We start from the raw sequence: 23,847 nt of genomic DNA, 5'->3' as shown, positions 1-23,847 counted from the left end.
TTATTTTAGAAAATTAACAAAACATAATTTGACCACGGGTGCCAAAACTATTGCATAAGGCAGTATTGTGTAATGAAGATCGATAAATGCATGGATAGATGTGCCACCAGCCGCTACACATGCAGACGATCAAAAACAGAGTTCATTGCATAGTAATTCATAATGTAATAATCAGTAGAGAAACACCCAATAAAAATATCTTTTAGTATTAATGTAAAGTCAACCTGATGCATCTTAAATTCCCCAAAAGAAAGTTGTACAATGTTGTACTGCTGCAATTGAGCTGCAGTGTTTCTGTCTCTTTATGGAAGCTCCTATATGAGCTGTGCTGATTTCTCTCTCCACTGTCGCTGGTAGCTGATCCAGGCGCAGACGGGCAAGTTTAACGTCCATGTGCATGTGGAATACGAGTGGTGTCTGCACAATGAAGACCTGGATGAGAGCGATGATGAAATGGAGGATAAGGTGCACTAATTTATCATTAATTCACACAGTTCCTACATTACTGATTATTTAAAGATTATTTAGACTTTAGTAGACCCTGCTGCAGTGGTGTGGGGGAGATTATCTGACCATTATCATTATTAGACTTGTATATAATGTGCACCCAGTTGTATTTAAATATGTTCTTCCTTTCGGAACGGATGGTAGCCTATCCCTCAGAAGCGTGAGGAACGCCCTGTCAGCTGCTTCGTGCCAGGCAGTGGCCCCATGCAACCCAACATGGCTGCCCTGGCACGGGACGTGGTCAGCGCTGTCCGGGAGAAGCAGAGGGGTTTAATTTCCAGCATGATGTGTAATGAAACCTACGGCACTGTGCTGGACCTCAGCCCCCCTCCCTCTAACACACTCCCCCTGCCCCTCCCGCAGCTACCTCCAAGAAACCCAGCCCTGGGTAAGCACTAGCCTCCCCTGCTTAGGCTTAACTCTGAAAGGATTCCGGTAGCTTCAACAATAAAATACAGAAATGCTGTATATTTAAGACAGACTTAGTGTTGTGTTCATGAATGTTATGTTTTCAGGAGCTGGTGGGTGGAAGCCTGTGGAGGCTATAGGGAGACAGAGATCCTCCTCAGATCCCCTCAACCCTACCAGTCCAGAGTATGGTGAGTGGCAGGCCTCAGATATCTCACAGCTTAAGGTGAAGGTGAAAAGCTAAAAGCTAAGCCAACAATTTTTAATGGACCTGGTAACATTGTAACACTGTATGACATACTGTTACCCATAAATGTGGACTTGAGTATTTTGCTTAGCTAACAAAATAGTATCAACCGACTCAAAACCTGAATTTTTCTATATAATAGTATGTCATACAGTGTCAGAAACCACATAAGCAAGTTTTACTTGACAGCTGGAGATTAATTGAAGGGGAGCTCTACAATTTTTTTCAGTTTATGTATAATTTAATGGTTGAGATTTGAACATTCATAATTTTTTAATGGAAAATGGTTCATTGTAGACAAACTTACCAGCCTGGATTTCTCTGCAGTGGTAGTGAGAGATACCAGGGGTTGTCATATCTGTGGCATCTACTATCCTAAACAGCACACGCACACACCTCTACACGTGTATATTTTATATTTTGTATGTTATTCTGCTGTTGGAAGAAAATCTCATATCTCCATTTTTGTCATTTTTCAGTTTTTGACATAATTTGAAAATGGCCGTTACCCTTTGCATTCTGTGTAAATTCTATGAAGATCAAAAGAAACAGCCCAAAATGACTTGGGAAAAAAGTCTGGTTCCATTGACTTACATTGAAAGTAAAGTTTTTAGGTTTTTTTCCTTCTCCTGTAAAATTGTCATTTTGGAGATACGAGGTTTTCTTCCGACAACAGCGATATGTACGTTTTAGGCAACGTCTGGTTCCTGTCACCACTACTGTGAACAATTTGGTAAGGTTCTCTAGAACGGAACATTTCTCATCAAAACACTATGTGTTTTGAATGACTTTGTTCTCATCTCAGCAACTAAATTATGTAGAAAATCTGCAGAATTGATGGCCTTTAAGTTTTTCACTGGAGCTATGAAGCTAATGAAGCTAGCAAGTAAAAGCATGTAGTTGTAGCTGAGTGATTCAGTCCTCTTGTTCATTTCTAATACGGGGAGCATGATATGTACGTTGTGCTCTCTTTCTTGCAGTTCTCCCCCCTGCTCCTCCACCTCCTCCAGTAAACAAGAGGCCTAGCACCATGGAGCCTAAGTCCCAGACAAAAAGCACACCTCTGCCTCCAGTGCCCCTGGTGCCAACCATACCTTCAGCACCACCTCTCATTCAGATGCCATCTGTGCCCTTTGTTCCGTCCATTCCGGCTCCTACATTTATTCCAGTGCCCCCACCTCCCCCAGTGCCCCCTGCACCCCCATACAGACCCACAGCAGTACCTGTTCCCTTACCACCCAGAGGCCCTGCACTCAAACCACCCACAGGGTAAGAGTTCTCCATCAACAAGCACAATGACTTTACAGTGCCCATCTTAGATTTTCAAATCCATGTTTTAATAAATGAGCATGATTGTCAGTTTGCAGTAACTTAACATATTAAAAATAAATAATAGTGTAAATATTTTAGTCAGTAACTATAGTAAAAAAAACTATACATTATATATATATATATATATAAAAAATAAACATAAGAGAAAATGAACGCTATAAATGATGCACTTTCTTAATACAAGCTTTTTCAAATCACTGAATTATTTTGTTTAATATAGTTTTTTAATTACTTTCACAAAACTGTACATGCTTGATATAGTTTTATAATAAACATGGCTAGTCTTTAACTTACATGTTAAATTGTTGCAAAGTGACACATTAAACTCATGTATTAAAACCATTTTGAAATCCTATTTGATGGGCAGTGTAAATCATTGTTTCATACTTGCATACAATAATCCCAATAATCCTGTCTTCTTTTGCTCGTCATGTTGACTGAAAGCTGATGTTTATAATTTCAGAATGGACAAAAATGTTGCCAAAACGCAACCTAACAGGCCGAGACCCACTGACCTACCAGGTATGTTAAAATATACACATACAGGCTACTTCACTGCAAATATCTGCTCCTATATTCTGCATTTTGAGTTAGACTCAACTAATGTTATTATGGAGCTTAATTTTTCCTTTCTTGACATCAAACAGAAAGAACTGAAAAAGATGGACCTCCTCCACCTCCAAATCCTGCACCCATATCACCCCCAGCCCCACCCCCCATGCCTAAGCCCAGAGTGACACAGACCGTAAGACATTTTACAGTTAACTGTTCTTCATACCGCAAATTATATTTGTGCACAATTGTGTTTTTGGACATATTAAAAAAGAAGACATATGAAAGTTAATAATAATAATTATTATTATTATTATTTAATAAATTCAGTGCTTGTTTTTTTACCCATATTGTGCTGTTGTTATTTGTTTGTGTGGAAACTAAGGATTAATGTACTGCTGATTGTAAAAGATTTATCTGGTTAACAGTGAAATAAAACATTGAAATTAAAAGAAAAACAAATCTGCTGTTCAACACAACACAGTGTATAGTGTACATAATGCAATGTGCAATGTGTGTGACAGAAACAGAAGCCAAAGCGAGTGAAAGCCATCTACAAATGTGTGGCTGATAATCCGGATGAGCTCACCTTTGCTGAGGGAGAAGTGATTATAGTGGATGGAGAAGAGGACAAGGAGTGGTGGGTGAGTGTTCAGCTTGTGCTGAAATGACCAAACCTCTAGATGGGAACATTGTATATTGTGTATTGATTGTATATTCTATATCATATGCTGCTATTATGGTTTAGCAAGAGTTTTCATGAAACACTGTGAATGCAATAACATGGATATGCAAACCTGGGGCCTGTCTCTCAAAGCAGGATTTCTTCATTAGTTAGCTAACTTACAAGCTACTATAGGTACGTTTTAGAGCGCTCTCTGGTGGCAATGTGTACAAAATCTCCAGAAGAACATTTTCTAATGTCAGTTGTGCTTCGGACCCCTTCGCCGAGTGGATGAATCAGATTATGTAAACATGTTGAAAGAATATTCAAATAGAACTCGTCAAAACTTGGTGAAGGACGTGTCTTTTGAGTGAATTATCTACTATTGTAATCATATCTTCATTAGTATAATGTTGATTCTGCATTTGAGACCTAAACATTGAGCTAGACCTCTTCTGCGTACGCGTGATGTTAATATATAAAGACGTAAGACGTGGTCTGAAAACTCCAGCAAAATCCAACCCGACGCCTCTGACGTATAAATTACTTATTAAACTTATTTAGTATATTTTTTCTCCGGACTGTTTTTTCAATTTTAACCAGAAAAATCTTACACAGTACGTAGATTTTCTGTCTTATGACTCTTGATCACTTTTTACCAGAATACATCACCATGACATGCTCGAGGGCAGGTTAAGTTTTGGATTTCTGATCATAAACAGCTCTTGGACCAATCAGGGGCAGCGTTTATGATCGCATCAATCACATGAAAAATATCACTTTTCAGCAGAGGGAACAAGTCATACAACAATAGATATCAAGAATATATAGCAATTATTACCTCATCATAAATGTCATGCTTTTAAAGGGCACACATGAGGACTAATCATGGCTTGAGTATCTAGGCCTGCGTTAACAGAGAAACTTATTAACTGCTGTTGAAAACGAGTTAACCACGGCTGCATTTGTTAGGATTAGTGAGGCCAGAAATTTTGTCTAAATTGAATGTGCTTCATAAGACAGGCCCCTGGTTATTTGCATGGTCTTATTAATGTTTCCCTAATTTGCTCTGATGTGGTCTTGTATCTTTAAGGTGGGCCACATCGAAGGGGATCCTACCAGAAAAGGGGTCTTCCCGGTTACATTTGTACACTTCATCACTGACTGATGTCAGCTCTAATCAGTGGACACTGAGACAGGCATATTTGAAAGAGATGCTGATTATCTGATGTTCTCAGGATTCTGATATTTACAAATTGTTCTGTTTAAAACATTTACTAGGACAATTAAGAGAATAATGAAATGTATGTGTTTCCTTTCATTGTCCGTCATCTCACTCCAGTGCAATATAATTGTGTCTTAATGTGTTGAGATTCATTACACTTTAGATAATATGAGAATTGCTTTCTTGAAGTAGAGGCCAAATATCATCTGGATTCTTATTCTCGTTTTTAAAGAGCATTTTGGAGTTTAGTTGCAGAGCAACTGTATGTGTATATTGTAGCTGGATGATCTCAATCTCTTGTTAAAATACTTCCTCTAAGCTGTTCTTGAACAAGGTCATTAAATATTTTACATTGTTTTTTGAACAAGTGTTGTTTTATTTTATTTTCTGAAAATATATTTTGTGAGAAAAATTATGAGTTTGCCTCAGATACAAGTAATACTATGAGTAATATTTACAGTTACAAACGCCAGCAGAGAACACGTTGTCATTATTCACTATGGACAATGTTTCTGCGTCAAGTAAATGTGCGTCTTAATGTTGCTTTTGATCAGTCATGGTAAGCTCTTCAGTGTAAAAATAAGGATTTCTTATTTTACAAACCTTCAGCTATCCTTTTGCATCCATTATTACTAGGTTCTTTATAACATGGTTATCTTTTTGTACATTTCCTTTACCTCAGCAAGGAGAAAACTGATTTTGGTTGTAATGTTGGTAACAGTACAAACAGATGAACAAAAAAGAAGATGTACCATTTTAAAAAACTGACAGGGAATGACTTCAGTGAGATCAGATTAATGCATATAAAAAATAAAGCTTATAACTCGTCATGGTCCTACCACCATATTTTAACCTTTTTACAGCCGACGTTCTTCAAGCGATTCTCATGGTAACAAAGTAATAACATTTCAATGTTGCAGTGCTGCATAGTCCTTTGAGACAAGTAGGCTGTTCAATGGAATTGAGCTGTATAAGTTGGTCCTTATGCACTCCTCACGGCAGAGGGTGTGGTCAGATCTGAAGGGAAACGGAGGAGAAAATCTGTATTATAATTTTCTGCTTGAAGTGCATTAAATATTTGGTTGGAATGCTTTTTAATGTGCAAAAGCACACTATGCACTCAACCTGTGAGGAGTGGTGTAGTCTGTATCCTGCTTTCCTCCAACGTAAGGAAACAGCCTTTTTTAAGCTGCTCCGGAGTAGTGCCAACTGGCTCCACAATACTACCTGGCCCACCTATGTCGCACGTCAGCACATGGATGGGTCCTCTGCAGCCCTTCAGGTGGATCTGAATAGAGTCCTGAGGCAAAGAATGGAAAACCACTTCTTACACTGTGTTTTGATATCAGTCACAATCCAGCACATTTCATTTAAGTACATCTAGACAGGAGACAAGTTAAAGGAAAAACCTGAATAAACGAGTGGAGAAATATAATGGGTGCAAACGCTTCCAGACAGGTGTACTACATCATACAATTAAGCAACATGCTCTGTGGCATGAAAAATGCTGAGCAGCTGACCTCAATTTTGGATTAAGATGGCAAGAGAAAAAGGTCTAATGCCTTTGAAAGAGGGCATGGTGCGGATGGCAGTAGCTTCAGGCATGAAGACTGCTCAACTAGATCAATAAGATCTGTGTTATCTGCATTTATATCTATGGGAATGCTTGGGGGTCTGGTGGCTCTGTTATGCTGTGGGGGACTTTTGCCAACATGTTTGTGTTCACTGCCCCCTTACAGGAAAGGACAACTGCAAATCACTACAGTTATTCTGACTGATCACCTTTATTCTATGGTGAAACACTTCTTTTCAAATGGGAGTGGTCTCATCCAGAACGACAATGTCCCCATCCACAGCGCATGAGGGGGCACTTAATGGTTTAGGGAGTATAAAATCGAAATAAATGCCTTTAGTAAAAGTCACCAGATCTCAACCATTTGAACTCCTATGGAAAATCTACATTTAATCATTTAAAAAAAATAAATAAATAAAACCATAGTAAAGTGGAAAAGATGGGGAAAGAACCATGAGCTATGACTAAAAATATAGTTGCTTTCACCGTCACTACCTGTTCTTTAGACGTCTGGATTCAACAGCTAAAATGTTTAATACATTTAAAATTTGTCCTTTGTTAAAACTCCTGCCAGTGCATTTCCCTTCGGTTACCTCAGTGGGTGTTGGAACCTCCAGCTTGGTCTCCTCAGGAGCCTTGATGGCTATCACAGTCTGATCCTGAAAGACTCCAAGCTGACAGATGTCTTCATATGTCACATAAGCTGAAGTGCAACTACAGTTAAGTGCAATACATGAGAAACGTACTGGGGGAAAAAAACAGAGAAATTTCAAATGGTACTGGAGCTAACCATTCAATGACTGGAAATATGCCATCTTACATATCATCTTATTTTGTTGTTTACAGAGCCTAGCTAGCAAGAAGATCATCACTGTACTGCAATTCATATACTACAGATAAACTATAGATCATATTGAAATAAATGTCCAAAAGCTTGTAGACACCTGCTCATCCAATGTTTCTTCTAAAAACAAAGGTATTATTAGGAAGTTTGTCCCCCACTTTGCTGCAGAAGCAGCCTTTACTCTTCTGGAAGGCTTTACACTAGATGTTGGAACATTGCTGTGCAGATTTTACTGCATTCAGTCACTTGAGCATTAGTGAGGTCAGGTACTGATGTTGGACGATTAGTTCTGGATCACAAACAACACTCCAACTCATCCCAGTGATGCTGGATGGAGCTTCATCGCTCCTGAGAACACAGTTCCACTGCTCCACATCCCAACACTAGGACTTCACAACCCTCTAGCTGATGCTTGGCATTAGATAGGGTGATTTTAGGCTCTTGTGCAGCTGCTCCAGAACTTTCTAATATATTGGTAATACTACTCTATGAAGACTGTAAAAGTTTGTATAATAGGTGCATTTTAAAATAGCTGCAGTTCACTAATTAGAAAGAGTGTCTGGAAACTTTTAGACATGCATTGTATACACCAGATATATTCACCATCAGAGTGAGTGAGCTGACTATTTGGACAGAGTGAGCTTATCAGTATCCTCCTCACAGATATGGACCCAGATCTGATGTACTGCTATTTGCATAGGTCTATATAAGCAGGAAAACCAGTTATCATGAGCCAGAGGCATGGGAGGATATTCAGCATTGCCCTTGAGGTCTGTCAGCGTAAAGAGCTGCTGAGCACAGTCTTTGATGAGCCAATCTAAAGCCTCCTCCATAGTCTTCAGGTTTATCAGATCAACTTTCACCTTGCTCTTCCACTGGCCTTTAAAGCAGCTGATTGGAGTTGGGCCCCTATATCAAAAGGAGAAAAAAGATAAAGTGTTGGGAAGCACAGAGTTCACAGATGCAATAATGCAAGACACAAAATATATTCAAAATATAACCAAACCAGAGAGCGAAAGCAGTAAAAGCAGAAAGTTCTCAAACAAGGAAAGCGCTATTTGCAAGCTCACAATTACTTACTGGTTAAGGCAAAAACGAAATATGGTCCATTATAGATTAGATTCACAATATTTTGATTTAATAAATGATACTAGTATCACAGTGCTCGACATCAAATGATACTCATCCTCAAGTGGCTTCATTTTTGACTAAAGCATGTTGACCACCCCTGTGTTATACTACAAGGTTACTTACTCCAAAAGAAAAAGGCTAAAGGTTACAGCAGGGGTGCACAACTCTGGTCCTGGATGGACAGTGTCCTACACAGTTTGGTGATTTTTACCTTCTCAAACACACCTGATTCAACTCACCTGTTAACTGCCAGTATTCATTGGTGCGTTTGAGTAGAGTTGTGCACCCCTGGGTTACAGTATCGTGAATGTTCTTGTTCTGTTTAGTTGGCATAAAATATTTCAACAACATGACATCATTCAACATGCTAGTGATGCCAATCAAAGTAACGTGCAATATTTGCCTATAGACTCTTAGACTCTTTAAAATAAATCACCAACCAGTCTAAAGACGAAATGGCTCTTACTGGCACATGTTTCCAAGAAAAATGTCAATGGGTATGGAATATTACATTATGTGGAGGTTCTTTAAACTCTAAAAGGGTTCTTCACCTTCACAAATCTCATTTACTAAAATAAATAAATAAAAAGCTTTCACTAAAGGTTATTTAATAGAAAAAAAGTGGTTCTTTTGTGATATTACTTAAGTGAACTTTTGGTACCTTTAATTTTTAATAATGTAGACAAATTACAGTGTCAAAGTAGTTTATTTAGTAGTTAACTAGTAGTCAAGATTGTTTTTTTAATTAAAGTAATAAAAAACATATTTTAACACAGCAGCACTGAAAGGGTACTGAACTTTCCATTTATTGAACACTATTCCACAGACTGTATCAGGAAGTAGTTCTGTGGCTGAACTACAACTTGATACTATATTTGCATAAAACAGTAACAAGGAAGAGTCGTGTATGTTAGAAATATTTAATGCTAACTAACTTCCTAAACAAGTATGCAAATGTGAACTGAGCAAATATTGACTTAGTCTGTACTTACACCCACTGGATCTTATTTTTTGACTTCTTTGTGATGAGTTTAATACCATCCAGCACGTTGGTGATGTCGTAGACCCGCCTCTTGCGTGTGCCTAATTTTTGTGTTGCCTCGTTAAGGTCAAGAATCCCTTCTGGTGCTGAGTGAAGAAGATCCATGAAGCGCTTGGTTAGCCGCCCTAGTGTTACCTCAGAGCGGTAAGAGTATCCTGAAGAAAAAGAGCATGAAAACTGAACACCTCTGCCATGGCATATTTGTTTGTCATGGAAAATTACAACAATGCTTTAGACAAATTACAATAATAATGCTGACAGGAAAAAAAAAAGTTTTATCAATACAAATAGCAGTCTAAATTTAAACCATCACTTCATAATATCATACCTGGTCTGGTACGAACACGTTTCTGTTCTGTGGAATTGCTGAGATTGTCCTGGCTAATTCAAAATGTAACAAATCAAACAATTAAAAACACAAAGAAAAAAATCTTGACAAATGAACAGCCTTATTTTTATTGACACAAGTCATGCATATTTAAGACCGAAGTTCTGTATCAGTCTACAGTAGTGGACATCAACGCTCCTCCTGAAGATCTACTGTCTCACAGAGTTTTGTTCCAACCTGCATCTGAATTGCTGGTTAAATCTTTACCTAATACTAATGATCCAGCCAAACAGGGACTTTTGAAGCCATTACTTAGCTGGAGCAGATGTAGCAATAAGTTATCGTGGTTGCAACTAGACTCTGCAGGGAAGGTAATTCTCCAGGACCAGGGTTAGTGACCACTGGCCTACAGAAATATTAAGTAACAACTTACAGTCTGGCAAGCCATTCCCTCTCAGCTTCATCATCCATACACGATGGGCCTTCCTCAGTGTAATCATAGTCATCCTCCTCCTCCTCATCTTCCTCATCTTCTTCATAACATTCATCATCGTCGTCGTCATCCTCAACATCATCATAGTCATCATCAACCTCATCATCTGCTGGAATTTCAGTCTTGAAAGATTAAAAGTTTTTTTTATTAGTCTGCAGAAACCACTGCTTGAACAATAATTAACACTTCTAACAACCTGTTGACATTTAATGTAACAATCTTAATGCAAAAAAAGAAAGAAACCCAAAAATTAGCAACTTTATGGTGAACTGTTTTGGTGCAAATGTTAAAACACTCATTCACACAATAAGCCAAAAAATGCTTAGTATGCTGTTTATGCTATTGGGATGCACTTCTATGTTCAATTTTTGAACAATATCATTTCTCAGGGAACACAGCAGTCACTCTTAAAACTAAAAAAATATTTAGAGTGTCTAAATTTTATTTTTTTTCCTTTTAAACAACTACAATTACTGTAGTCTTTTAATCACAACTACAAATGTACAAGGATATCATAACCACATCGATCTGCAGATACCAGACAGGACTGACATCTGACGAGGTATTTGTTGTACTCTCAGAGAGCACATCATTTATTTAATGCTGGGCTATTATGCAAATATATCTACTGAGTATGCTGAGCTAGAACTGTAATGTCATCTAATTTTATTCAATTCTATAAAAATAAACTGTTGCCAATAGAACAAAAAAAGTAACTTATTACAGGAGAAGAAATAATTCTCCTAATTTCCAGATAAAGATAATGAAACAAGTCTTTGGATCATTTCTACTGGTCTGTTTATACAGCTAGTAGAGGTGAGTGATATGGTAAAAATTCATATCACAATACTTTAAGACGTTTTTATGATATATGTCATGTCACAAAATTTATTTGTCATTTATTAAGTTAGAACGGAGAAACTGAGCCCACATTGTGAAAATACAAAAAAATACTAAGATCAATTATTTGTATTCAATCTTTTACATGCTGCACTGAAACCAATTAAACAAAACTAATGATGCTCTCCTTGTAATCAAACACAGTCTTTAAGTACTGACGATCCACGATGCGCTCAGAAAAGCATATCGTGACAAACTGTGATGTGATTTATCACGATAACGATAAATATCATATCGCTCTTACAGCATGGACTTTCAAAGTATGTATTAAAAACAGCAAAAAGAGAAATAGACTATTTTCTTTTGACAACGACGAAATGTTACATTTCTCTGCAATGTTATTTTATGTTGATCTAGTAATACAAAATACGAGCACTTGAACTGGCGTGTAGCGTTAGTTTACCTCGGATATCGACCCACAACTCCCACCATATCGGTGCATCTCCACTTACCACCACTTCAGCCGGGTCTGATAGCTCTCCGTGTTCATCAGAGGAGGTCGCCAGAGCCCCCTCTAACGGAGGAGTGATGGGGATGGCCTCAGGGTGTATTCCGGAGGCTGTAATGTGCTCGGGCAGAAAGTGGTCCTCGCAGATTTGGCAGTGGTCGGTGGCGAAGCGCTCGGACTCCCGCAGGGCGGCCAGCCACACTTTCACGCGGCCCTTATCGGCGGGGAAGCTGAAGAAGCGCTTTCGGGGCCGAGTGTGCATCTCGCCCGGCTTCAGGTCACTCTGGTTCTGGCATCCCTGAACCGCGCACTTCACCATACTGGAAAAGGCCGCGCACTCCTCTCTACATCAGGTACTTTCAGAGCCCGTGTTTATCCACACACGTTGACTGAACCACACGTCCATGCAGGAGCGCCAAGCAAGGTCAGGTGACTCTGAAACGACCAATGAGGACCGGAGAGCTGCTTCTTCCTCCGCTCCTCTCTGTTCTCCAGGCGCAGCGCTGCCACCTACAGCAGCGGATCAGACGCTGCCGAGGGGAGAAGAGCAGGACAACTCGGGGGTGGGCGAGACCACTCATATCTTTAAGATCCGATACCAAAGAATACCAAGGCTAACATCCCGATACCAACACCGATACCGGTGTTTTAAAAAGAGGGAATTCTTTGTGATTTCTACAGTAAAAACTACAAAAGGTGGACATAATGACATTTGAAAACACAGGATGAGGGGTACTTTGACATTTACAATGTTACACGTACATAATATCGTCATCTAAGGAGCATAGTAGGGTATATATATGTGTGTGTGTGTGTGTGTGTGTATTTTTATAGAGAGCGAGAGATAATTATGTACTATTTTGTGGAATTTAGAGTAACAGTGATGATATCAAAATATAAAATAACACAAATATGGTACTATACAGAGACCAAAACAGTTGATACAGTTTTACACATTCCTGTTTGTTCTCATAAGCATCTTTATGGGGAGCCACTTGAGATGCTTGTTGCTGAAAACCACATCTTTGGTGCATTAATTTGTTTTGTTGTAATCTCTTACCACAAGCCAAAACCAACACAAAGATGGCGAATCACCCCAAAACAAACCAGTTACTGAAAACGACACACGACAAAACAGAACCAAGCTGTAACACACATTACAACTAACATCAGTTACATTAAAACATTTAAACTAAATAAAGGCTGAGGAGCACGGCATTCTGGGAGTCCTCTAAGCACTCCTCTCCGCCCTCCCAGTTAGCCCAAACCTTAAGGCCGTTGGCGGCGCCACAGTATTAAGAAAAGATAAGGCGTAATCAGTCGTTTCCAACCCTTTGACTGACTGTGTCCATTTGTCTCCTCCGCCGGGCTGTAGCGCCGCTGTCTACCAGTAGCGGGCAGCAACGGGCCGAACAGCAGCAGCAGCAGCTGTGGAGGAGGAGGAGGCCGTGTAGGGGGGTATCTGGTTGTAGATGTGGTGGAGGGGGCGACTCTGGGCGGTTTGGGTGCCACTGTCACTGAGCACAGCAGCACAGAGGACTAGCTCTGAATCATGGCCACCGACGCAATATCGGCGTGCACCGGATCCAGCTTGCTACAGCCGATAAGCGAAATAATCAACCTCCCGTTAGACCAGGTAACCGCCCTCCACACGCTCGGCTCAGACGCCTTTTGTACGTTTTTTAGAGATGGACGCTCCGTTTACGTGCAGAAAATTGCCCAAAAGGCTTTGTACGACTCACTGTAGCGTCGAGGACGAAGCTGTTTTCATCAGACTGTAGCCTGTTGTTTGGGTCTTTTAGGTGTGTGTTTGTCTAGGAGCTTCTTTTCTAGCTGGGCTTTACAACGGAGCTGAATTTAGCTTCGTATTGAAGTTCCACCTTAAATGCTGGATGTAACTGCTGCACCATTTAAGGTGGAGCTGAAAAGCCAACTTCAGCCTCGTTGTGGATTTAGAAGGGATCGTCTACAGTTTTCATGGGGGAGATGGATGTTGAGCGATTTCCAGATATTTCATAGAACATGAATTTGTGTTGATGGTGCTTGTCTGGATATGAATATTTCATATTTAACAGCAGAAGCGTTTTGTATCGTGCTCTTTTCAAATCGTCTCAAAATGTCTGTTTGGTCGCAATTTAGTGGGTCTCCAGATTTTTAGACCATACTGTGCATCACAGGTCTACAGGCGTTGGATCCCAGACCTGTATGTGGTTCTATAACGTTAGAGGAAAAGCCTTTTTTGCTCACCCCCAGACTTAATTTCGCCTGTTTTATTGCATATTTTACCTTCATAATCAACAGAATATCTGTTTAGTGCTGTACGCAGATATGTCCTGACACACACACTGTGTTTATTCAGGCTAAAAATCACGACTACTTCAGATCACACAGGGCCTTACACATATTTCTCTTCATATCTTTGTGATTGGTCAGCTGATAAAGTCTGCAGGCCTTGACCTGAGCGCTGTAGAGAACAAGACGAAGAACATTACAGGCTAGCATCATCCGCTCCCTCTGATTTGAACACTGTGTACGCGTTCTCCTAAAAAAGCTTAAATGCACCTTAAAAATACATCTGTGTGACCAGATTGTGGCTTTTGGTAAAGAAATAATCAATGGGAACACAGAGCATCACTGATATGGGCTGTTTCCTTACCAGAAGGGTAGGCCAATGTGGCAATTGTGGGCCCAGATATTAGATCTGACATTTTTCATGCACATATTTCCCAATGCTGGTACATTAACATTTGTAAATGTAGAAACTGGGACTAAATCCAGCTGGATTAGTATCGTGGAAGCATAAAATGTATTCCCATAGGGTTACAAATGCAGTAAAATGAATCAAATGCAGGCATTTTAGCACAATGGCCCAGCATTATCGAAACATTCTTCTCATCCAGATTACACCAAATACATCATAAGAAATCACATTCGTCAGATCTAAACATCTCTCTGATGCTGATCATTTTATTTTAGACAAATATTTGCTGATACCGATGTGGTTCTAATATCTAATGTTGTGCATCCCTACAAATATATAATTCTGAGCTATAGTAATCATACTTTCTCTATATAAGGCCTAATGTGGCTGTTGCCAGCATAGAAATATAATGAATTCATAGCAAAGCATTATTCCTCCTACTGTGAAATGCATGCTGGGTTTTTGGCAGGTACTTCAGTAGAGAACAGACAGTTCTGGTCAAAGCTGGCCCGGTGAAACACAGGTACACCGTGATGCAACAGATTATCAGTTGAAGATTTATCAGTAAATTCCTGCTTTGTTTTGTAAAAGAGCCAAGCTGAAGGTAACAAGTAGACTGTAATGTGATCAGCAGGTCTTCGGCTTACAGCTCTCTCTCTCTCTCTCTCTCTCTCTCTCTCTCTCTCTCTCTCTCTCTCTCTCTCTCTCTCTCTCTCTCTGATGCTGCACTCCTGTTACAGAATAGTGTCTGGAACTGGAAGAGAAAGTGTCCTGTGATGCCTTTTCATAGATCACTTTTTCACACATGTTGTTCGTTGACATCTGGATTGTCCTGCCCTCTGTTTTCCCCACAGAATTTTGGAATTGTTATAGGGATTTATAACCTTTTAAAGCTGTTTTTGTTCCCTAAAGCAGGTGTTATGGCTTTCCATTTCCATATACTATGGCTCTTCTACAAAAATATGTTGATAATTGGTTTCCTCTGAGAGATGAGTAGCTAACAGCTATCACTGTGGAGTAAATCTAGTAGGTCAGTTTTCACTTAGTCAGACGTTGTATAGTTCTCCTGTACAAGATATTCTGTTGGGAATGTAAACACTTTCTGCTTGAAAAGCAGGATAAAACTAGAGGTGGCAGAATTCTACAGAATTAAGCCCTTCTTGAGGCCTCGTTCATTTAAAGGGACTGATTCCTTAGCAAAGAAAACTGTAAATGTAAGGCTTCGTATTGTGTGTGGTGATATTTTTTGCACAAATATTGTGATATTGATGCAGAGACAACTTAAAACTAAGCTTGGATAGTGGAAGCTTGGATGGCAGGAAGCTTTTGGATCAGTTGCCTTCTTGTATGAGTAGTGTACGAGCTTCTGAAGAAGATATAATACATCCATGGAGAATTCCTCAATGCTTTGTGGCTCAGTCAAAAGATCATTGTGTCTGTGTAAACAATCCATCTAATACTTCAGTTTGGCTTGCAAGAGGCTCCCATGGACATTCCCATATTTCTGGGGAATTTTCTGGGGAACGTTTACATTTCAGCGTTGCATTTTTTTGTTAAAGATGAAGGAAAGACATCTTTAAACTAGATTATATTACCACATTAAGACTTCTTTACATCTGTATTGCGTATTGCAGTTAGATGAATTTCACATGATTGAAAAGAGGAATGTTTTACATTGACTTGCACTGAAAATGTAAATGTAGCAAGCATTTTGCCAGACCAGTCAATGAGTTTGACCTAAATGTGATGTGTTATACAAAATTACATTTGATTAAACGTCTAAATTTTTGCAATTAAACTAAAACAAGCACCACTGCAGCCCACAGATTGAAAACCACATGCTCACACTATAATGTCAGCATTTATCCTATTATTAAATAACCTATTGGCTGCCGGTGTATTGTGCTGCCCGAATAACAGCATCTGTGCACCCATGCATTTGTCAGTGTCACTGGGTTTATGTGCTAATAAACTGATCCCAGGACAGCACTCCTGCAGCGAAGATCTTTGTCTCCTGATAATTCCGATGCAGGTCTGGAAACAGATGGGCTTACAGGCTCTTCTGGGCCCCTGACAGAGTTCCTTATGAACGCTGGGGTACTGCTGTTGGAGGAAGTGGGACTTTCTTGTTGTCTCTTGTGGGAGGAGTCAGCCTCAGTGTTCTTCGCTAATTACTCAAAGGAGAACATTTCTCCAGTGGGACACATGAAGGAATCGGGCCAGGAGGAACCCGGAGATCAACCCTAATTCAATTTTACTACACTAGACTTGACTTAGGGATGTCCTTGGAAATGGTCCCCTCTTCTACACAATTCTCTTAACTAGGTTACACAACAAATGAGATGCTTCTGTCTTGCTAGCCATGGAAAATGATAAATAGATGCAGATTGCTTGTTTATTTTCTGAGCAGTATGTATAGGTTTCTGTGGTTAAGCCTCTCAGAGAAAGATCTAAATAAACCACATCTTTAATGTAAGACTCTGATCCTGAAAGTAGTTTAGTGATAGCTACAGACTGTGTGATACGGCATTTTGGCCTAAAATTGCATTTAATGTTACTTGTCATGTCATATAGTATGCTATAATGCTGCACTGCAGAATACTACGTATCTGCTTTATTGGTTTGATAGAATTCATGATCTTGTCTCTTTTTTGCGTTTTCATCCATCTGTACTCTCTCACTACAATACCCAGCATGCATTATACAAATACATCATTCAACCACTGCAACCCCCCCCAACCATGACGATAAAGAAATCCTGACTGTATCCACCCCACTGTGCTTGTAGCTTTTCAAAAGTTCCTCCTCCCACCTTCAAGATATTTCTTTAGACGAGGGTTTTCCTAGTTTTTAAACCAGAAAAATCCTGCTCTACAGCACCACTGTAGGAGGCAAGTAGTCATGTTTACAACAGATGTAGCGATGGTTACAGTTTTCATTCTGGCCTGAGCAACAAAGACAGTGTTACTAAAAAAGGTCCTGTAAATATAAAAAGTCTGGCAACAATTTGGCCAGGAGAAAATGGTAAATGACAGTTTCCTTTTGTAAATGCAGTTACAGTGACAAACTACAAATTACTTCCAAGTTAGGGATCCAGCTCAGGACCTCTTGATAGTGGAGTGAACACAGACAGTTGCACCACACCACAGTTGCAACAATGTAAATGTTATTATTTTACTGATACTAACTGTTTTTTCATCAGATATTTCTGTGAACTGATATTAGAATAAGCATTTATTCATGTAAATTATAGGTCATTATTTAATTCATAGCTACACAGCTGTGTACATTTATTGCTGACCCCTATATACACGGCTGAAATAAACAAAAAGCAATACAGTCATTACTCATCCAAAAACTTATGCCATAAATGGATTTGTTTTTAATGGAATAGCTGTTATCTGTAAAATCTAAGGATAAATAAATAAATAACCCTATTGACATATTAAATAACCATTGACATATTAGGGTCGAGATTATAATTTTTAAGATATACGTGAGTAAAATTACATTTCTCACTTGAATACTGTTAATTACTGTTAATTACCAGCAAATGACAGCTTTTTCCATACACATTTGGTTGCTGTTATTTCACAGGATGAACAGTGCTTTTCTGTATGTTGACCTGTATTTCTTGTGTTTTTAAATATAAAAAATCATATAAATGGATAGTATTTTTGACTGTGAAAGACATCGTTTTACTGTGAGTTTTTATCACCTTTCCAAACAGACCTGAACTATTTACATTTTTTAAAGAATGCATAAAAAGGCTTTGCGCTAGCTTGAGTAACATTTGACTGTAGTATCAGTATTTACCAGTGTAAGATATTTGAGATCCTGCGCATCTGGCTTTTTTGACTGGTTCTAATCCAGTCTGCTCTTTGTACTAGGCGAATAGCTAGGAACCAACAGGTTCTGTTCACATGTCAGAAACTACTTTGCCTTTGAACTAGGTCTGCCGAAGTAACCTCTTTTTCTGGAAACTGTGTGGAAAATGGCTGCGGTACATGGTTAAACCTACTAATGAATCACAGTTGAGTAAAAACTGTGGGTGTGGTATACTATCATCTTTAATTTGGCCAGGAAACTTTAATTAAACTAGTAGGAAAGAACGTCACTTGAACTTTACTGTTCAATGCCATTTTGCTGCTTCGCTTAGGCGGATGCCTTTTTGTATGAGAGCTGAGACAAGACAAGTTTTTTCCAAGACTCGGAGCAGTTATGTCTAAAGCCTGATGCTGTGGGAGGGAGGTCCTAAAACAGACACCATAACACAGGCAGCTCATGTACAGGCATGATAATTGTCTTCCACAACGGCACACAGTGGCCCCCCAGCCTCTCCTGAGTGTGTTCAATAAGTGCAGCTCAACAGCTTCATTTCTAGGACCTTGTCTATTGTAGGTACAGTAAATGTGGTATTAATGTAGGATAATCACTCAACATGTTTAAAAGTTCAGTTATATTCGTGTGTGGGGATGCTGGTGTCTTGCTATAGTCTGCATAAATGAAATCAATAAATGAACACTTTTAACCATCACTGTGGTCTGTTACCATGGTAACTCGATTACCCATGACTGGGCACAGGCCTACTCTGCACCCTTACCTGAAATAGTATTACGTTTTTACTCAAATGGTTATAAGTCATGGCTGAGAGATTACTTAGTTTATTTGAAATGACTGCCCTCCTCGCTTGAAGCCGGTTTGCTCCTTTTTTAATGGTCTCTTTCCTTCTGATGTCTCTGTGCATGTGTTTTATTTTTGTTGCTTTGTCTGACTAATACACCTCTGCTCTTTTATAAAAGTCTGTGTCTGCTAGCTGGGTGTAGAACGAGTGCGTGCAGTGCTGGAGAGTAGTGCTTATTCTTTGACATAAATAATTGAGTGTCTGCTGTATTGCTGTGAGAAAGCACTTAGTGCTCAAGAGGTATTTAATCACGGGACCTTCTCAACTTTTGTTTTCTTTATCATGGCCAAGGCCAAAAGGGGATTTATGGGTTAAGTGCAGCAGTCCCCTTCAGCCACCAAAGATGGATCTTGCTGAGCTGTGTGCTGGAGCTCCATGGCCTACAGGACTGACTTGATCTGACAAAAGGCTCAGCTGAATTGCTTGGGCTGGGTTGTTTTGAATCTGGAGACAAGAGGGAAAAACAGGAAAAGCACAGCAATATAGCAAACCAAGAGAAGTAGTTTGTGCTTGTTTGTGTTGTTGCATTTAGACCAGGGATGTACTGATGGATTTTTGGCAGATACAATAACTGATAATTAACAACTTGTTAATTATCAGTCCATCAGTCTTTAATTAACCTTGTTAATTATCAGTCTTAGGGTCCTGTTTTCTCTGTACATGTTAATAATGTTGATTTTTTTTGGAATCTCTTGCTTTTTTCACTTACTTTTCTTTGGCGTTTCTCTATATTAAATTGATGATCTTATATCTAATCTAAAAATGCAAAACTTGTTCTTAAGGTCTGCTCTGACTGGAAAACTAAATAAATGAGGAATGGTTTTTTGCACAGCATTGTATGTGCATTATTTAGCAGATACTTTTGTCCAAGGACATTTATAATGATCAGTGAATGTAGAAATAGGTGTCTTGCCCAAGCACTCCTATTATAATGGCAGCGGCATTCCTGTCTGGATGGGGAATCAAACCACAATGTCCTGTGTGCAGTGGGGCGATTGTGTTATCCATTACTCTGTCCATTTGAGTGCATTGAAAGGAAAGAAAATATACATGTGTATCGGTATGTGCACCAGCTAAGAATGGGGTGCAAAAGTATTGTTTGTAATCTGTACTTTGACTATTGGACTGATAAATAATGGCATTTTCTTGTTTATTGGCAAAAAGTATCACTCAGTAATCTATTGTGCAGTTGCGATATATTTGCTTAATACAATCCAGGAAAGTTTCTAAGATGTTTTAAAAAAGTAGATGTGCCTTTAATTTTCCTTTAGAATTAGCACTATGGAAAAAAGGTTTAACATTTTCGAAAGTGATCACTATTGAATTATTGATGCTGTATATATGAAATTTCTGGGATTATCCTTTGATGTAAAAGAGAATTCATCAGTGTGATGTAAAGTGTGATTTGTTGTGAAATGATTTAGAGAAACCGACTGAGTCAGAATTGTTCATAGTGGTGGTGATAGGAACCAGACATCTGCCCCATGTGATGCCTCTAAAAGCTTTAGCTATTACAACAAACAATTACACGAAATGTTTTCAGACATTGCCTGATGTTTGAGATTTTGTTTTATAATAGTTTTTGCGTTCATGGCAGAAAGGTACATGCAGGGCATTGTAAGGCAAGTCATATCCAAAAAGAAAGTATGAATTGGTGTCTTGCACCAAACTATATTTGTCAATATGTCACAAATATGCCATGTCTTTCTAGAAAGGTCAAATATAGACACACACACTGTCCTCTAATAAGACTGTGTTACATTAGTTATATATAGCTGTCTTGCTGTATCAGAGGAGAAAATGCAACATCAGAGAAGGAACAAGATGTGCATGCAACATTTATGCATCATCTTGGTTCCTGTAAGACAGTTGGCCTAAAGAGCGAGGATATCTGTGAGGCCCCTCTGAACCCCTCTGATGTGTTTTTGTTTTTTATTCTTTTGTAAAATAAGGACACTTGAATATAAATAGACAAATAAATATTGTTAAATATACAGTTTGGCTCAAGAGACCAGCTTTCTATTTGGTATAATTGTTTTTGTATTATTATTTTAATGGCACATAATTTAAAAACCTTAATTACTTCAACACAAATATCTAGTTGCCAAACGTGTGCTGTAATGTAAGTAATACGTACCAAACACTAGCCACGTTTACATGCAGCCTGATAATCCGTTAATAATCCGACTAATAGCTCAATCGGAATAGAATACGTCCATGTAAACACTTCTATCGGAATAGCCTAGTCCGATTGAGGCCATTTGGAATACAATTTCTATCCGATTGAACGAGGTGGGTAACCCTGTAAATAATCCGTTAAATAGAAGAATAATAGCCATGTAAACGCCTGTATCAGATTACATTTCCAATTGGAACGTGTAAGTACGTTCTGCGCATGTGCGTCGCGTCATATCAAAAGCACAGAACTCATAAACCGGCTCTGGCAAAAGTTTATAACATTCAGCATGAGGGGAGCAGAAACTGGTCTGCAAAGGAGACGAAGTTTATGCTCTGATCTTTAAAAGACGGCGGTGGGACGGGCGTCTAGCTTATGTGTCTCTGAACACGACGACTTCTTCTCGCTCTTCTTTAATAAGAACATGTGAAGTACGTTTTCCTGAGTCTGACATCATTTTAAAGCAATTAAAAACTCCAGCGTGCCAACTGGAAACTCATCTCACTCTGACTGGACCCCACGTGATGCTCGCTGTCATGGTAATGTTTACTCTCGGTGGTACTCCACACATGCGCTTCATTTTGGATTGGATTACTTGTAGTGAGCATATAAACGAAGATTTTCATCAGATTGTTGAATAGAGTGTTCATATAAACACCTCAATCTTAATCTGTAATCGGAATGTATTCATTCGGATTGGCAAAAATCTTTGCATGTAAACACAGCCAGTGAAAGATCTGATATGCTTCAGTGTAGAGATAGAGAGGGACAAAGTGTATCCAATGCATAAAAACAGTTCAGATAGTTTGAAAATGATGGATTATCTAATGTTGCACCTGCTTTCTTATTATAGCTTCTATATTTCAGAAACTCATGAAGAAACAAGCATGTCCTGTTCACGTTGACACGATTCTGTTATTTTCTGAAAGTATTGTGCGAATCTTACATGGTCACTCTGTGACTTTTTCTGAAATCTGTTGATTTGAGGTGACAGTTCCTTCTTAGCGATACAGACAAGTGGAAAGAGGCCTTAGCTAAACAATACTCATGTCAGTTTGTTCTGCACATGTTGTGCCCTAATGCCACTTGATGTGAGGATCCAGCTTTCTCACTCTTTCATTGTCTACCCTCTTTGACTACGCTTTGTTTACCACCATCGAACAACAATAAATCTGAGCCAGTTACAGTCAACTCCTGTGCTTGCTAGCTTGGAAAAAGGAACAGCAAAGCCTGGAGGGCTGAAGGCACTAAACTAGTGAAACAGGGAGTGTCTTTAGTTGGAATATAAAGGGCCAGACCGACATTCAGTTGAACACCAATTTAACAATTTCTGCATGCACATTTTAGCCTTTAAATCAATAGAGAAAAAATTATGTGGGGTTTACATTAGTCTTCTATATAAGGACACAGCCTGGTAACCAAAAGCATCTAAAGTTAGACAATTAAATGTCCTAATTGACAAAGAGGCCTGACCTGTGAATTCTGTAGCAATAGGAGGAGAATAAAATGTTCAAACCATTAGTTAATGTAAATGGGATGACAGGCTGATGAAAAGAAGGGCCGGGAAAGTTAGCCAATATATTGGAAGGAATCGTGACCTTATGTTTCGCAGTGCTGTCTTTAAAGTTCTAGCCTTTAAAAGTAGGTTAAATTTCAGTGCTTTCTAGCTACAAACACTTTCCCAGGTTTTGTAAATTAGACATTTATGTACTTTCGTTGATCCTCCAAAGGAAGTTTGTCATTTTGCTGCCGAACTGTACCGGGTCTGGCAGCGGCACAGCATTGTGGGCAGGGCAGAGGGAGTTTCAGGACTTGCCCAAAGGCACAACCAGATATACCCAGTCACTCCTGGGATTTGAACTTGTGATCTTCTGGTTGTTGACCTGGGGAGCAGAGCAAAAATCTGGGAGAGAAATGCCCCTCCAGCCCCCCTCCCCCTGGCACCAGCCATGTGAAGTTAGTCCACATTGATGCCATGCAGCTAGCCAGTTTACCTGGTGTTAACTGACAACTGCCACTTAGATATTTTTTCACGAGTGCATTTGTATTGTTGTAGACTTTATAATAATTGATTTGCTAAAATGGAACTTACATCAAAGGTTACCAGCTGAGCCCTTCAGTGTTTGTGGCCTGCATCAGGTTTAATGCTGCCTCCTGAATGTGAACAGACACAGAATGAAGAGGTCATTGTGCTTTATTTGAAAGGCCAGAGCTGTGCGGAGGTGGGCTCCTTTCTCTGAAGGCTGTAGGAGATTGAAAACATGATCACTCATGCCGAGCTTGTTGCATCTGATGGCTGTGAAGACAGATGATCGCTCACGCTAGCTTTCATTCTGCACCATAACCACCTCTTTTATTTTTAGGAGGACCGTGTCCTAGCAACACGCTTCTCCAGGATTCCCTCTGCTAGTCAAGCCATGAGCTCCAGTACTGTCCTTGTTGATGAGGAGCTGCCGATTGGAAATATCTTTCTAAGCTGTGTATGATGCCCACTTGGAAAGGCTTAGAGATGATAGCCATTGCTAAAATTCCCTATATGTGTTTTTCAAGGCTGTATTGTGGAGCTACCGACTGAAAATGTAAAATTTTTAC

The 23,847-nt window shown here is 39.3% G+C and overlaps 3 protein-coding genes across 3 annotated transcripts in view; 2 read left to right on the top strand and 1 right to left on the bottom strand.

Annotated features, from left to right (window-relative positions):
- The window catches only part of asap2b (ArfGAP with SH3 domain, ankyrin repeat and PH domain 2b), a 29,234-nt gene extending 23,932 nt beyond the window's left edge, over positions 1-5,302 (top strand). The window contains exons 21-28 of the mRNA XM_036581887.1: positions 358-465; positions 652-895; positions 1,023-1,106; positions 2,143-2,431; positions 2,958-3,016; positions 3,142-3,239; positions 3,571-3,690; positions 4,804-5,302. Of these exons, the coding sequence (XP_036437780.1) occupies positions 358-465; positions 652-895; positions 1,023-1,106; positions 2,143-2,431; positions 2,958-3,016; positions 3,142-3,239; positions 3,571-3,690; positions 4,804-4,878 (1,077 nt within the window). The 3' untranslated portion in view covers positions 4,879-5,302. The remainder of the gene's footprint in view (positions 1-357; positions 466-651; positions 896-1,022; positions 1,107-2,142; positions 2,432-2,957; positions 3,017-3,141; positions 3,240-3,570; positions 3,691-4,803) is intronic.
- Positions 5,278-12,104, bottom strand: si:ch211-195d17.2 (uncharacterized protein LOC560495 homolog). The gene is made up of 8 exons (XM_036581888.1): positions 11,699-12,104; positions 10,287-10,468; positions 9,854-9,906; positions 9,476-9,680; positions 8,106-8,261; positions 7,102-7,216; positions 6,061-6,235; positions 5,278-5,952 (listed from the first exon to the last, which is right to left on the bottom strand). The coding sequence occupies exons 1-8, from the start codon at positions 12,011-12,013 to the stop codon at positions 5,918-5,920; spliced, it is 1,236 nt and encodes a 411-aa protein (XP_036437781.1). The 5' UTR covers positions 12,014-12,104; the 3' UTR covers positions 5,278-5,917.
- A 343-nt stretch (positions 12,105-12,447) lies between these two features.
- Positions 12,448-23,847, top strand: part of mboat2b (membrane bound O-acyltransferase domain containing 2b) — a 55,481-nt gene continuing 44,081 nt past the window's right edge. Inside the window, exon 1 of the mRNA XM_036581886.1 lies at positions 12,448-13,330. Within this exon, the coding sequence (XP_036437779.1) occupies positions 13,247-13,330 (84 nt within the window). The 5' untranslated portion in view covers positions 12,448-13,246. The remainder of the gene's footprint in view (positions 13,331-23,847) is intronic.

Source organism: Colossoma macropomum, unplaced genomic scaffold, assembly GCF_904425465.1.
Source record: "Colossoma macropomum unplaced genomic scaffold, Colossoma_macropomum, whole genome shotgun sequence".
In the NCBI taxonomy this organism is placed as follows: domain Eukaryota; kingdom Metazoa; phylum Chordata; class Actinopteri; order Characiformes; family Serrasalmidae; genus Colossoma; species Colossoma macropomum.
Note: the sequence above shows the minus strand (reverse complement) of the source record. Positions and strands in the feature narration are given on the sequence as shown.

Bases quoted from the DNA above. Each gene is read 5' to 3' on its own strand.
- si:ch211-195d17.2 (XM_036581888.1), bottom strand. From the start codon at position 12,013: ATGGTGAAGTGCGCGGTTCAGGGATGCCAGAACCAGAGTGACCTGAAG. The intron at 6,236-7,101 runs GTAACCGAAGGG...TCTTTGCCTCAG, and splicing joins AGGTTCCAACACCCACTGAG to GACTCTATTCAGATCCACCT. The intron at 5,953-6,060 runs GTTGAGTGCATA...GTTTCCCTTCAG, and splicing joins GACTACACCACTCCTCACAG to ATCTGACCACACCCTCTGCC.